We start from the raw sequence: 16,438 nt of genomic DNA, 5'->3' as shown, positions 1-16,438 counted from the left end.
TCACATAATACCTGCCTTTTTTACGAAGGTGTGCATTGTAAATGTTGACAGGTCTCTGACCAACTGTTAATAACATTCACTTTATTAATAATACACTGCATGATATGAATAAACTGGATTTCCCATTCAATACGTCTGCAATATGTGTTCATTGTTTGTCTTGAAAATGAAGAATTCTGAACTAGGGGAAAAGTAGAGAGAGAGAGAGAGAGAGAGAGAAAGACAGAGAAAGAGAGAGAGAGAGAGAGAGAGAAAGACAGATAAAGAAAGAGAGAGAGAGAGAGAGAGAGAGAGAGAGAGAGAGAGAGAGAGAAAGAGAAATAAAGAAAGCCAGCCTGTCGCTGCACACAGGGCACACCAATTACTGGGAACAGGTTACTATGGCAATGGTTTCCATGGCTGATTGCCTGGCTGAAGCAGTGGGCTGCAGAGGTTACTGGCTGAGACCCTGTTGGACTGAGACTGAATTCGCTGTCATGCTCCTGTGGTTTAAGCTGCTAATCTTTCCCTCAGTGTGCACGCTGCGCCGAGCCACACAACACAGGGTGTGCAGGACTTGACTGCTGTCCAGGATCAGTCCTTTCTTTCTCTCCCTCTCTCTCTCTCTCTTTCTCCAAATATCTCTCTCTCACACACACACTCTCTCTCTCCCCCCCCTTTCTCCAAATATCTCTCTCTCTCTCTCTATCTCTCTCTCTCTCTCTCTCTCTCACTACCTATGTGTGTGTAGTATGTGTATGTGTGTGGGAATGATACTGAGGCACAGTTTATGAATTTGTGTTACCCTGACTGGTGCCATCCTTCACTTTTTTCATGCCCCCTCTATTATTCAAAAATGTAATAATAATAATAATAATAATAATAATAATAATAATAATAATAATAATAGGAAGATGAAGAAAAGGCCATTTTTGGTATTCTTGGTACTGTGGTGAGACTCTCCCTTCTTGTCTTCTGAGTTTCTGTCTTTATGAATAAAGCAGCAGGCTCCCGCAGTACGGTCTCTTAAACCAGAGCGCAGAGAGAGTCCATCAAATATTAATGCCTGAAAACTCCAAAATCCCCTGCAAACTGAGCCCTTATGAAGTCAGTTTTCTGCTCTCTCCGGGCCAGTCCGTAAATAGTCAGTCACACGTGCACCCTTACTCCACTACGCCTTTGACTCAGTTCAAATGAAAAAATTGAATCAGATTTCGGTGTCGAATTTTCCTCCCTACCTTATTATAAATTCTTTATCATCAGTATATGTTTTAGTAAGAGAGGGAGAAGCAGAGAGAGAGAGAGTGATGGAGGACAGATGTGCAGACATAAAAGGGACATGAGGATAAAGTGAAAAGAGGGATACACTGACTTTACAAAAGGCAACAAACACCTCTCGAATGTATTTGTTACACTCAGGAAAATGCATCTGCTCTATTGTTGCAGGAAAAAAAATCAATATAGTGTATTGAATATCTTTGTGATACTTTGAGTATTATTTACACTTTTAAAACCTTGAAACCGAGACTGATGCTTCAGAAATGAGAGCACATCTCATGCCCGCAATATTCCTGGCACTAACACTGGCTGTGGTCATAGCTGACAGTGTCAAATACTTTTGTTTAGATTTTTAGTTGGATGTTACAGTAGGCAAGGATGTTGCTTGCAATCTGGACCCGATGTTGCTAATAAGTGCAGCTAACTCACTAGCTAACTGACAAATTTACAAGCATGGATATCAACGAAAACAAACACCGGGAAGATAACAAAATCCAGTAATCACTTAACAGCACGAGAACATCAAACAATCAAACTAAATTCTTAAATTCAGCTCGTTGGCTGCCCAATAGTTCTATTTGTAAATCAATGACAGGGTGGCCGTCATAACTGTTCATTTAAACTGAGAGGTGGGGAGGCAGCTATTCAGCTGTGGAGTTCAATGCTTTTGCCCATTGAGTGAGCAAAAATTAATTTATGAGAATCTTCACAATGACTGTAATCCCCCATCTGACATTCTTTCTCTCTGTGTCTGATTTATTCATCAGTAGAAAGCCAATAATGTATTGCTTCCAAGTCCAGCCATTAGTACTGGGGTGTGTTGGATGTGGCGTCTAACTGGTTGGGCAGTCTGCATTTAGTGTACCCTCAATGTGTCCTGTAATTTCACGTAACATGTTCCCTGAATGTATTCTGTAATGGAATGTAATGCGTGCTGAATTTTCACTGTGATGTAATGTCACTCGCAGGTCAGTCTGAGTCAAGCCTGCAGACCTGCAGCCTGGCGGCTGGCTCCTGCCCGGCCATGTGCACCTGCTCCAGCAACATCGTGGACTGCAGGGGAAAAGGCCTGACCGCCATTCCCGCCAACCTTCCCGACAGCATGGCCGAGATGTAAGTCCCGCCCTCGTTTCCTTTAGCCTTAACATGGCTTAATCAATCAAATCAATCAACCAATCAACCTATCAATCCGTCGGCCAGTTCATTGACGGCTCTGCCCGAAAGCGTCCTCAGTACCCGAGCCTGAACAACCCCGCCCCCTCATCTGCATAAAAGGTTCACTTTCAGTTCCATGGGTCAGAGACCCTCAGCTGATGAGAAATTAATGATAAAAAACTGCTGCGGTCATTAAGTGAATGACCAGAGGAACCCTTACAGAAAAAAAAACTGCTCTGAAATTCATCAGAGGGGCCGAGGGGAAAAACATTCGCGAACAAAATGGCTGAGATTCGGCTTTCAGAAAGGCGTTTTTTTTGGAACCTGCTCGTGGCTCGATGGCTCATTAACAAAGCTGACCCCTTTTTCGGCGCTTGAGAGGGGAAGCCTGAACCGGCGCCGCGTTTGATCCAGAATCCCAGCTCTGCCCCTGCCCGTCCTCTCGGCCCTCTTTGGGGGAAATGCATCACCTCTGAGAGGCTTCAAAGAGAGAGGAGGAGGAGGAGGAGGAGGGGAGGGAGAGAGAGAGAGGAGGAGGGGAGGGAGAGTGGGGGGGCGGAGGCAAGCACAGCAACCTCTCCCAGCAACATGGGACATCTGAAACTCTTATCAGACCCGAAGTATAAAGTCATACCTAAATTTAGAGCCGGCTCCCCGTGCGGGTCTTCTTGGCAGAGCTCCCTCCATCGCTCTCCGGGCCGATGAAGCGTCCCGCGCTCGCAGAAACCGCGCGGGCGCGAGCGTGAGATCCTCCCGGCCTCCGCCGCCTCGCTCTGCCTCCTCGTCGCGGCTCGTCTGCACGCGAGGCCCCGCCGGGCCCGCGCCACGTCCGCGGCTCCGCCGGGAACCGCGGCTCTCTGCCGTTGGCTCGATGCGACTCGCTTCGTCGATTTCTATTGGCTGTGACTGCCGTCGTTCCTCGCGCCAGGACGCGGCGTGCGCTTTGCCTGGCGCCAGCGTGACGTTGGCGGACGTGGGGGGGGGGGGGGGGGGGGGGGGGGGGGGGGGTGGGTCAGAGAAGACGAGCAGGCCCACACCGGCAGGGTGTTGCCCCCTGTGCCCCCTCCACGATGCTAAGCGCTCATTTACCAGCAGAAACCGCCCCACCCCCCCCCCCCCCTCCTCCCCCAACCCCCGCACCCCGTATCTGGAGGCTGTTTCCAAACTGCTGTTCCTCTCTCCTCGCCTTTATCATTGCCAGCCTGACGTGGGACGTGTGGAATCAATACACATTCTCTGTCTCTTCGCAAACACATTTTGGGAGGGGGGTGGGTTTGCCAGTGATTGAATAATAGGAGTTAAAACAAAGAAATGTTGACTAAATGCACACAAGCACAGATATTCACATACACACACACATAAAGAGGCATGTGCTCTCAGTTATATATACACACACACACACAGACACACAAGCCCTTTTATACAGTATCTGTAGATAATGGGAAAAGCACACAAAGGGACTGGGATTTATGGATCTTTTTGTTGCCTGTCTTCTATATCTCATCCCTCTGCACACTCCCACATGTGAGACTGTGTGGTCTGTGCTATTGACTCACACACACACACGCACACATGCACACACACACATACGCACACATACACACACACACACACACAAACAGTCCACTGTGGATCTTTGAGTTTTCAGGATCAAATCCATTTCATTTCAATGATTTATTTTTCAGGAAGATGCAGGAAAATGTCACTGGGTACTTGTACGATAATGAGCTAGGTGTCCATTGTAATAATTTTTTAAAAGAAAGAATTGCATTGTTTATTTTTTTTCTTCATGTGATGAAAAGCAATTCTGTCTCTGCTCCAGTCTCACAATATACCCGTCATGTTTCCTCAGTTCCTGCACGGCTAGTTTCCGTGGCACTTTAAGATCCCCAAAGACACTTGCCTTATACACAACAACTGCTTCTGTGGCAGCCAGCTCCTGTTACAAGGCCTCCTGTAAGGCGGCTCGAGGTGAATAGCACACAATGGCATTGTGTGTCCCCATTTAATTAAAGCCCTGCATATCGCTGATGAATCAAACGAGACGCATTGATCATCCGCCGCGGGCTACTTTAGAAGATTGTTTCTTTGCGCGGCTGATTGAAGATAGCGGCCGCTAATTCCTGAGAACGGGGGAATCAATCCCCCCCCACCCCCCACCCCCCACGCGACCGTGCAGGTCCCCCCCCCCCCGACCCCAATCGATTCCCATAACCTTCCTCTGATTCATCACCTGGCTCCCCTGTACAGCAGAGCAGTGGAACAGCTGCAGTGTGTCACACACACACACACACACACACACACAAACACACGCACACACACGCACACACACACGCAAAAGCATATATACACACACACACATGCATGATGCATGCAAACAACACACATGCAAATTTACACACACACACACACACACACACACACATGCACACACATGCACACACAAGCACATGCACACATACACACACATGCATGATGCATGCAAACAACACACATGCAAATTTACACACACACATGCCCACTTGCACACACAAAACATGGATATACATGTGCATGCAACCAACACACACACAGAGAAAACATGCACACATATGTGAAACATAGATATATAAACCCATACAAATACACAAGCAAATCAAATACATAACAGAAAAAACGCACAAATGTGCAAGTACATACATGCACGAAGTAAACACACATACAAACAGGCGCACGTGTCATTCACATACAAACGATACACTCACACTCATACAGCAAACACAAACCTAGCCATGAAAACCATGCGCACACTCAGACAAAACCGGAAACACAGGAGCTCACTGAGTTCTGCTGTGAAGATTATAGATTCAAACAGGTGTGGAATAAGAGTGGGTAAAGCGTGGGGTTGATTCTTTGTGAAAATTCTATGCGATACAGATCTGCTGAGCTTTGACAGCTGAACTAAACGATTTGGCGAAGCTCTTTGTCTCTGGAGAAGCCATGAGCAGCGGCCACAATGACACAGCAGTAAATTCACTCGTACAAACATAAATAACGCTGAAATAAACAGACCAGAACAGGGCAACCTCAAGAATCTCTGCCGCATACTGTGGTTTGGAACATGCAATCCAAAGCATTTAAATGGGATTTCTGCGCATATCTTTATGAAAATGCTCTTTCTTTCCAAATAATAATGAAATGGCAAACGCAGGAATCCTTTTAAAGTAATGACTAGGGCAATAACTCAGGCTATATTCTCACCAACTGTCAAGAAGAGGACAGTGCTGAAATAGCACATTTTTATATAATGTTGATGGCAAAAGTGAAACACATTTCTTCTCAGTTGTTCTATGCTACGACTAGCGGGGGAGTCTATAATGGAAAAATCAATGTCTCATGGACTGCCTTGGAAGTCCTGCTGTGCCCGTTTTTGTTGGGCTATTTATCAGTACATTCCTAAGTACTCTCCCAATGATTCCATTTCGATTTTTTTCCCATTTAAACAGGATCTTTTGTAAGGCAGTCATTGATGTGCTCAGGCTATGAATCACTCAAGATGCAACAACAACATTTTTCCTCCTTTGGACCATGGTTAAGTGTTTTGTTAAGGCTGCGACATCCTCCGACGGTCAAAGAACTGCTCGTGTCGGATGAGGAAAACAGATCCTCTGGTTTTTCCATTTCGACTGCGAGTGCGCAAGCATCGCGCTGGTGGAAACTTTAGATGCTGTAAGATAATCGAATGAGATGCCAGTGTTGACTCTGGCAGGGAGCCACATGGACTAATGCATAACCGGCCATAGCATTGCCCAGGGAGGAAGGGGTCCCGTCAGCAGGATATCCCTCTGTTAAATAATAACTTCTCTGGTTGATCTGGCATCTCTGGTCTGTCTGCACCAGATGCAGCGTTTGCACGTGACTCTGCTGTGATAAATACAACAACTCCGTTCCTGGCTTCCAGAGTGTAAAGAAAATGCCTGTGCTACTGCTTGAGCAAGTGTGTGTGTGCATTACCTCTTGAATTAACATTTCAGTGATGGGCTGGGCCAGTAGTGAACTGGGCATTCTGAAATTGTGGAGGAAATGGGTAAAAGTCCAAAAAGTAAGATTCCATTCCTGGGTGCATATTTGCTTGTGTTTGCTGTTGCCCTTAGCGAATTTATAGCTTGCAAGTGAAGGTTCCCACAGTAGATACAGGAGCCTCTTTTTCTGCTAAGGTTTGACTTGGCAGGGTGTGTTGGAAGTGACTAATAAACTTTTAACTTCAGAATACCTGAATCACAGGCTCTTAGCACAGTGGGAAAAAAAACAATCTGGTGCATTTCTTCTTTTCATGAAGAGTCTCAAACCCTAAAGATAAATCAATCTCTAATACGCAGTGGATAGAGCCAATGAGAAATGAAATTTTAAATTTTAAATGTAATCAATTGGCAGACACTTTTGACTTGTAAAAGTACATTTTGCATGGGAAGCAAACACCACAACAGCTTAGAGATAACAGCGTACTGCGTAAGTGCCAGCACTGTGATTCTCGCCTTCTAACCTGCATGAAAGGGAGGGAAAAGTTAGTTCTATTTAATTTTTATTAAATGGAACCATGGAGGTGTAATATGAAAATACGTGTCATTTTATTTCCTTTTCTCTCTTTGGAAATACCCAATCACATATCAGTGTTCATAACTGGACCCCCCCAGCCACCATTTTGTGAGAACGCAGACGAGCAGATGCTATCCTCTGAAACATGCAGTGTCGTGCCGCTCTCCCTATCACACCGCTGCTCGCGTCTCTGGTTCGCCTCCGAGTTCTCAGGCTTGAGATGAATCAGGGAAGATGCTTCATGTGCAGTTTGTCAGGCCCTCGGTTGACCGGTGGGGCATGCTCACTGATTAGAGAAGGTTTATTTTGGGGGATGAGGACAGAGAAGAGCAGTTACTCTGAGGAGTGATTTCCAGGTGCTTGTTTAGATGGCATAGACACCTGGTGAGAAGATAATGAACGGAGGAGTCTGGTTGGAATGCATGGTGTAATAATCCTCTGAAGATAGGAGGCAGCAGTACCTTTTGCAGTTTTTAATGCCAATGTGAATGGTCTGAATGAATCGAATGGGCAGTCACTGGAAGACAGTGAAGGGTGTTCAAAAGAGGAATGGCATGTGTGAATTGCAGGTTGAAGACCTGGTAGGCAGCTGCAGTCTGGACCAGTCACAGTGGTCTGAGGGGTCAGGCTGGTAAACTGGGAATCATGGCACTACATTAATCCAGATGAGAGATTATGTCAGCTTTAACAGGTAGTTTTGTGATCTTTTGGGTGAGGAAGGGGAAGATTTTCCTGATGTTTTGAAGGGGAAACATGCATCACCACGTGATTGTCGCAATATCTTGAGAAGCTCAGCTGGTTATCCAGGGTCACCCCAAGGTTCTTAGCTGAGCGAGAGGAAGACACTGCAGAGCCAAAAACACTTTGCTGGCAGGAAAAATAATTTTGTCTTCCCCGGATTCAGCTTCAGGTGGTGTGTGGACAACCAGACTAAAATGTCAGCCAGGCATGCAGAGATATTTGCATGAACTCAGGTTCCAGAGGAAGAAAAGAAAAAGAGTTAAGTATCATTAGCACAGCAATGATATGAAATGCCGTGAGAAGATATACCTGGACAAACTGATGTAGTGTAAAGAAACAGGAGGAGAGGACCAAGTACTTAGCCCTGTGGGACTCTGGCCAAGGACAGGTGGGGGAGGAGACAGATCCCCTCCAGGCCATCTGGTAGAAACGGTCAGCAAGATACAAGGCAAACTATGCAAGGACAGAGCCTGATATTCCTGTCTCCTATCAGGGGCTGTGTATTTATATTGTTTCCATGGTGATATTGTAACAGTGCAGCCACAACAATGAAAAATTACAAACTGCAGACTTCAGGGAAGTATGGAATAAAGGAGATAAAGAAGGCAGAGAGTTTTGGAAGGCAGACAACTTTCCAGAGGTACACTGGATCTAGTACACAGTATTTTTTTTCTGTTATTGAACTAGGTAGGTCAACTGAGAATTCCATTCTCATGTACAGTAACATCCTGGAGAATCAAAGTCTGTAGGGAATGTAGGAAATTGCTTTGGCCAATCCGATATAGGAGGATGACTAGATAGCCCATGGTGAAAGCCAAGCAACATTTCTTGCAAATTTTACCAGAACCTTGAGGTTAAAGTAGGCAGTGTACTTCAAATGACCAGCAACCTTTTTCGAAAAAGAACCAGCAGCAAACATATCATTATGTCAGTATACTCAAAATGTACTTTGTGTTCTATTATTTTATGTTACTCCACGTCACTAGGGGGTGCACAAATTTGTCACATAGATCTTTTCGACTTGCTCTGCACAAATCAGGATCGTTGACACTCAGCTGGACCAATGGCAGACAGTGGGAGGTCTGCAAACTGGTGGGCTGTTTGCAAACTGCTTGCGAACAGTTCACACTGGGGACATGCACACTCTGTGCCCTACGAACTCAAAACACTATGTCTCTTTGTTTGTCTCTTGTTCAAAATGTCATTTTTGAAAATAAAGTTGTGTTTAGTTTTGAGTATTCTGGCATCTTAACACTTCTACTGTCTCAAAATGTGCTGTGGGATCTTTAAGGAGCACAATGAGTTTGGTGTAAGGTCTCTTCCAGGGGACAGCCTCTCCTACAGAAGAATTCCCACAGCAATGCAGTAGTACATTTGGATTGGTCTAGAGGGAAAAGCGGCCTACCCAAAACACTCTCAGTAGCAGGTTAGCCAGGATGCAAGTCAGCCATATTCCCCAAGATGTCTCCTATCCCAGTACATACCGAGCACAACCCTACTTAGCTTCAGTATTTTCACATGAAATGGCTCCAGGAAGGCGTATGTGCACAATCCGGAAGAATATACACAAAGCATATCGCTTCTGACAGGGATCATACTCTGCCTCCATGATAGTTAAGCGGATACTAAACACATCGAGGAACAATTATCCTCTCTCATACAAATAGGAAAAATGTAACTTTCAGCTTGAAGATAATTAAAGTGTAGATTCAGTTGTTCTTCATTTATCATCATTAAAACAGGATGTGTCGCATGAATGCAATACTCCAAGGACAACGTAGGAAATTGGCCGAAGAATCCACAGGGATAAATGGGGATCCAATGAGAATTGTTTACTCTGAGTAAATTAGAAAAACAAGTCCCGGCACCAGACAATACAGGCAACAAATTCTAAATCTAGGCTGGTGCCAGATCCTGAAAGCAAACAACATAAATTGAAAAGTGGGATGTGCTCAGAATGATGAACAAATTCCTTAATACTCTACTTGAAGGTTTCTTCTTCTTCAGCTTTTACCAGAAAAGTCACAAACACATTGTTTTGAGAGGAAATCATTCCTCCACCCAAATTTTGGAGCAAGTCTCTCCCCAAACATCAAGGACTCTTATACCTCTTTCAAAGTCACCAAGCAATGCTAGCCAAAATTGTAGCCAGTTTAGCTTGTCCATGATTTTTGCATGCTGGGATGTCACTTGATCAAATGTTTAATTCATTAATGGAGACTTAATTAATACATCATGTCTGGTGGTTCTGTTTTTGTTTTGCCTGTGCAAGGAAAGTATAAGGAAATTTATATAGGCAAAGGCAACTTATTGTATTTTTTTGTGGGTATTCTGTATTGCAAATGTCTGAAGACTTCAGGGGGGTACCCAGGGGTGTAATGCCTTTCTCTCTCTCCCTCTCTCTCTCTCTCTCTCTCTCTCCCTCCCTCCCTCTCTCTCTCCGCAGACGTCTGGAACAGAACGGTATAAAGTCTGTGCCCCCAGGAGCTTTCTCCCCCTACAAGAAGCTGCGCAGAATGTAAGTGAACTGGACAGAGCCTTAGATCTCTCCGGAGGCACATAGCCTCTCTCATGTCTAGCAGGCTAGGGGCACTTCACCACCAGTGTCCAAAGTCAGGCCCTCGGGATGCAGGTTTGATTGACAGGGACAGGCCCTAACCACCTTGTGTTGCTGCCGTTGTATACTAAATTGACACGGCATTTAGTGCAGTCACACAGCCCTTTGTCTGGTATGTTGAATCCTGACCATGTGAGCGCCACATGGCAGTATGTGATTGGCCCAGGTAATGTGGGTCTCATTCTCACTGAACAAGAGCCACTGCGGTTGATCTGGCGTTCACAGTCCGTCTGCAGCAACTTAGCAGGAAGCGCCCTGCTCCAATATAGATTAGCTGGCAGACTGTGTGCAGTGAACCGGAAAGCCTGCTCATACCTAAATTGACAAGCCTACATTACGAACGGAGGAAAAAATATAATTTTTTGACCGACTGCTTTCCATATGGGGTACTGTGTGACCACAGTATGCTGGGGGTGAGACGTCTGGGCCTCACAGCATGGGAATATTTTGGTGTAATGGTTTAAAATAACGGTTTCCCTGAGTTGGACTCTCGAAGCCTGAGGGTACGCACAGCATTCAAGCGTAGTGCCGCCTGTGCGCCAGCATGAAAATAGAAGCCCAGCCACAGTAACTAAAATGACATTTAATCCCCCTCTACCTACCAAGAGGGTCCCTGCTCTACAACATCCTGCTTGGTGTGCTTCCCACATCTAAACTACTTACAGGCCTACTGAATTGCACAGGGTTGGGAGGGGGAAAGGGGGGTGGGGGGGATTTGGGAGGGGTCAGAGTGATCCCTCCCCTGGCCTCCTGTGGCCCAGTGGCCTGTGGACCGTTCCACGGAAGTACCACCTGGTAAGCTAGCCAAAAAAAATGAAAATGTAAAAATAACCTCCAGCTGCCTATCTCAGCCTGCAGACTCCACACACTTACCTATTTTTCCTTAGCGTCCTGCCCTTTTGAAGCTTTTTGGTTTTTTTATGGGGCGGGAGGTGGGTCACTTCTGTTTCCGTACGTGTTTCCGTAGTTTTCAAGACCTGGTCTTGAACCCGTCCACCGGGAGCGTGTCTGACGCAATGTGACACTCAGCGGCTGGGGGAGCCGCCAGAGGCGTCGGGGGCCCCTCCCGGGTCGCACGCCGGAAACATCCGGGGAAAACTTCAGTCCGGAGAGCGTAAACAGCCGCGCTCTTACCCGGTGCCCCAAACGTAATTCCTCCCTCTGCCTCAGTCCGTCTACATACACGAAGGCTTGAGTCAGGCCTGGCTTCCCACAATCCGACCCCGACGGGACCCAACGGCCCGTGCTGGGTTTTGGCCAGCTGTGGCTTAATTTGACAAGGAATCACCTCTGGGCTGGGTTGAGTCGGGCTGAATTGTTAGCTTGCAGTTTTTAAAATAAATTCATTTAAAATGCATCCTCATACAAGTTATAATGATGATAAACTGCTAGGGAAATTGTAGCACTTTGCTACGGTTTGTATTGTAAGCCAAAAGAAGGCTGAATGTAACTTTTTTGCTCCTTGGAGGGATTGTGTCCAAGTGGTCAGCCAAGATAAACTGAAGATTTTTCAATGTTATTTCGTAAAACAGTTTTAGGAAAATCTAGTAAAATTACTGTACTGTGTATGTTTTTTCTCTGTATTTGTGTTGTTTCAGTTAATGTACTGAACTCAGCGCCATAAATAACGACCTCTTTTAATGGGCCACAATTTCTATTTGAACTTTTTGTGCAAATATAGACAGCAGTGCCTTTTTTCAAATTCATAAGTTTTCAGAATTCAGGGTGACAGGTACTTTTAAAATGCCATTTTTTATTCACGGGGCCTTGGGTCAGGTCGGGTTGGATATGGGAAGAAATTAATCCCGTGTTCGAATAAATTATTAAATTAAAAAATGAATCGCAACCAGGCTGGGTATTATTTTCAGTCTATATGCCCCTTATGTCCCTTAGGCCTGAATATCTGTGCACATAGACATGCTGTGTGTTCAGTCCAGCAATCTGTGGTGGTGAGACCGAAAGAAAACTCACAAGCCCCTGCTCCCCCACCCCCCAATGAGACGATGGGCATTCAGTCGCACCCACAATTTGAGGTGGGCGGCACAGGTCTGGCCCCAAGTGGTTGGGGGGGGGGGGGGGGCGCAGCGGTAATTACAGGGTGTGTCAGTCGACGGCAACGAGACCGATGCGGAGGTCACCCCTACACACCGCCGAAAGACCCAAACCACAAAACCGCCTGATGGGAACGGACGCTGTCGGGCTACCTGCTTTTGATGAGCAGCCGAAATGAGTTCCACGTGCCTGCGCCGCAGATTTGTTTAACTGACGCTCGGCGGAGGGGGGGGTGAGGGGTGGTGGTGGGCGGGGGGCACAGCTCTGTGGGGTCCATTTGAGGCAGGGTAATGGTCCGTCCCCACGAGCTCTCCCCTTCATTACCGGCAGGGAGACGCGGCGTCCGAGCTTGATGCCGGCGGTGTCCTTGAGCGGGGGCGTGCGTGGGTAGCGGGGTAGCGGCTACGCTATGCTAGCTCTGCCGCTGTACGGCGGCGGGGGGATCGGAGGCCGCGCCTCCCCCCGCGGCAACGTGCTTTAATTTATCTTTGTCCCGCAGAGACCTGAGCAACAACCAGATCTCAGAGATCGCCCCCGATGCCTTCCACGGCCTGCGGTCCCTCAATTCGCTGTGAGTTGGCCTTCCGTGCGTCTGTCAGTCTCTGTCTGTCTGGCTCCTTTCCACCGCCAGCGCAGTTAGGCGTTTGCCAGACGCTCAAATCCTGAGCGACTTACTGTGTCAGTCCGTGTCTGTGCTGTGTTTGCCTGTCAGTCTGTCTGAGGTCTGTCTGTGTTTTGTCTTTCTGGTGTTTGTTTGTGTGTGTGCGTGTGTGTGTGTATGAGAGTGTGTGTGTGTGTGCATGTGTGCGTGTGTGTCTGCATGAGGCCATCTGGTTCTCAGGAGCTTGTTTCTGTGGTGAGGGGAGTGGCAGTCTATATTCTAATTTGTAATGTGTAAGAGTTTACACATTTCGTTTAGAGTGTGCACATTCACAAATGTATGTATGTGCTATCATGCTCACACATTCTAATTTGTGATCTTGTGGGTTTGCACTTGTGCCAAATAAGCCACTAATGCTTCATATGCACTCCTTTTGATTTTGTGCCTGGGTCCTGTTCCCATTAGGGTCCTGTACGGGAATAAGATCACAGAGCTGCCCAAAGGAGTTTTTGATGGCCTGAGTTCCCTGCAGCTGCTGTGAGTACCGTTTAGGGGGAGGGGAGTGGGTGGAGGGGAGGATCCCCGAGACTCACTTCTGGAACTGTGAGAGACATCTATCGGTCGGGACAGGAGAAACACGCTTCTGCCCAGCATGTCGATACCGCGCAATTGAAGTGATAATGACCATAATCAAAATCGGCAGACAGCAGTGGTTTAGTAATGTGTGAAGCTCTCTCTCTTTCTCCCCTTTTCTCTCAAATAAAGTTTTCTTCCGCTGGTTTTACTGGAAAGACAAATAAATCTTTGAAATGTGTTGGCAGAGAACAGTTAAAAAACTAATGGAATGATGAAAAATAGCATACCTCTTTCTCTCTCCACCTTTTTCCTTGTCCACCCTGATTGGTTCACAGCTTGCTGAATGCCAATAAGATCCACTGTGTCCGTGGCAACGCTTTCCAGGACCTGCAGAACCTGTCCCTGCTCTCTCTGTATGACAACAAGATCCAGACCCTCTCCAAGGGCACCTTCACTGCCCTGAGAGCCATACAGACACTGTGAGTGTGTGAGGCTGTCCTGTCACACACAGACACACACTCTCTCACACACTCACTCACACACACGCATGCAGGCACACGCACTCTCTCTCTCTCACACACACACACACACACTCTCGCTGACACAGTCAGGCACATTCTCTCTCTTTCACACACACACACACACACAAAGACACACACACACACACATACACTCTCTCGCACACACACACAAACCCACAAGCACCCACACCCACACCCACAGACACACACTCTCTGACACACACACATGCACACACACACACACACACACACACTTACTTGCACACACTATTAACGCATGCAAATGCACTTGTGTACACAGAGACATGTCGAATCGGATACAGTTACAAATGCATAGTTTTTGACACATCTCACAAGGGGATTGGTGATTTCACACCCAGCCTTACTTCTTCTCTGAGCAACAGGGAGGCTTGATTTAGCGCCCGGCCCAATCAGGAGAGCACCAGCCATGTCCAGGAGGTGATAAGGCGCCGTGACATTGGCTCGCACCTTTTTATGAGAGCCAGAGAGATTAGTCCCCCTGTGCTCGGCGTGCTGTGACTTACAGTAGAGCACAGCACCGTCCTGTGTGTTTTACAATGGCACACTTATACAAATCTTCAGTAAGTACTGTTTGTCTGGATATACGCACATACACACACGCACGCATGCACACACACACTTGTACGCATGCACACACACACACACACACACGCATGCAGACACACATACACATATTCATGCACACACACACACACACACTTGCACGCATGCACACACACACACACACACACACACATTCATGCACACACACACACACACACACACGCATGCAGACACACATACACATATTCATGCGCACACACATAAGAGGGATATACTCATGCAGCATTATATGACCTATTTATTCATAGCTTAAATTTAGCTAAGATTCGCTTGTACAATACTTATTCATTAGCAGGAGTGTGGATTCTGTATGTCTTCATCCTGAACCATGCACCTGCTTACATCATTGCCTCCAGCCCTGGTTTTTGTTATAACTTTAAAATCAACTGGCAAATTCCATAAAACCCAGCATGGACAGGAGGTTATGTTACTCTGACACCTATTTTACAGCCAGGAAAGAATCAACATGTGCAAGATCAACATCTATCACAGCACTTTACTAACAACGGGTGTGTTCTCATAATATATATTTTTATGTTGCGAGGACCATAGTGTTTCACTAACAAGACCATAGAATTTTACCACACACTGCTGCTCAGGTTTTCTTATATAGTGCCTCCCAGAGGGAACATTGTGTTGCCTCTGCGAGAGCTTGGCAGCTATCCTGGCTAAGTAAATCAAATCCAGTTTAATATACGTTAGCTTGAATCAACTCAATTAAGCTCATATTCAATGCCAACATTACCCTCAGCATGAGGAAACAGAGTAGATAGGTTAGAACAAAAGAAGTGGAAAAAAAAAAACAGTCCTCCCATAGGAAATGGGTGTTGACCGGAACGTTCTATGTAACATGTACTATTGCACTTGGTTATTGCCATAATGCCTGCAGCTGCTGGTGAGCCTGTGCCTGTGGGGAAGGCACAAACGTTCCACGGGCGTCGTTTTCAATGTAAGGGCACAGGCACCTCTGGAATTTGTCCAGTCTGACTCAAACCCCCGAATCCGCAATGTCACCCCCCCCCCCCCCCCCCCCCCCCCAGGCACCTGGCCCAGAACCCCTTCATCTGCGACTGCAACCTAAAATGGCTGGCGGACTACCTGCGCGCCAACCCCATCGAGACCAGCGGGGCGCGCTGCGCCAGCCCCCGCCGCCTCGCCAACAAGCGCATCGGCCAGATCAAGAGCAAGAAGTTCCGCTGCTCCGGTGAGTCACGCCGCCGCGTCCCCCCCCCCCCTTCTCTCTCCCTCTCTTTGATTCACTCCGGTTTGCTCTCGTTTTCTTTCTTTCCCCCCGTCTGGTTCAGTCCTCCCGTTCCCACCCTTCCTCCCTGTATCTGTCTCGCTCTCTTTGGACCGCATGACTCAGTCCCTTAATTCCTTCTTCCCTTTCTTTTTCAGTCTGATTAAATCTTCTCACTCCCCCCCCCCCTCTACCTCCCTCTCCCTCTCCCTCTCCCTCTCTCTCTCCCACTTTTCCTCGCCGTATGATGTTGCAATAGCCCCACTGCTCCGAACAGGACATTTTCTTAGCCACCGCCGCTGTAATGAGACTCCATTAAAAACAGCAGGGGGAACAGGTCCTGTTAATCCACTGCCTCGGGGCCCCAGAGCATTAAAGCTCCCTGCCTGCAAGTCCCACTCCGATCAATAGCACTTCAGACTGGAGTACAGCCAACAACCCCCCCCCCCCCCCCCCCT

At 47.1% G+C, this 16,438-nt stretch overlaps 1 protein-coding gene across 1 annotated transcript in view; it reads left to right on the top strand.

The window, feature by feature from the left end:
• The window catches only part of slit1b (slit homolog 1b (Drosophila)), a 111,135-nt gene that overhangs the window by 71,835 nt on the left and 22,862 nt on the right, over positions 1-16,438 (top strand). Inside the window, exons 9-14 of the mRNA XM_035406772.1 lie at positions 2,226-2,370; positions 10,175-10,246; positions 12,897-12,968; positions 13,464-13,535; positions 13,910-14,053; positions 15,781-15,944. Coding sequence (XP_035262663.1) covers positions 2,226-2,370; positions 10,175-10,246; positions 12,897-12,968; positions 13,464-13,535; positions 13,910-14,053; positions 15,781-15,944 — 669 coding nt within the window. The remainder of the gene's footprint in view (positions 1-2,225; positions 2,371-10,174; positions 10,247-12,896; positions 12,969-13,463; positions 13,536-13,909; positions 14,054-15,780; positions 15,945-16,438) is intronic.

This window comes from Anguilla anguilla, chromosome 2 (assembly GCF_013347855.1).
Source record: "Anguilla anguilla isolate fAngAng1 chromosome 2, fAngAng1.pri, whole genome shotgun sequence".
Lineage (NCBI taxonomy): Eukaryota > Metazoa > Chordata > Actinopteri > Anguilliformes > Anguillidae > Anguilla > Anguilla anguilla.
The sequence above is the reverse complement of the archived record's forward strand: the minus strand, read 5'-3'. Positions and strand labels throughout refer to the sequence as shown.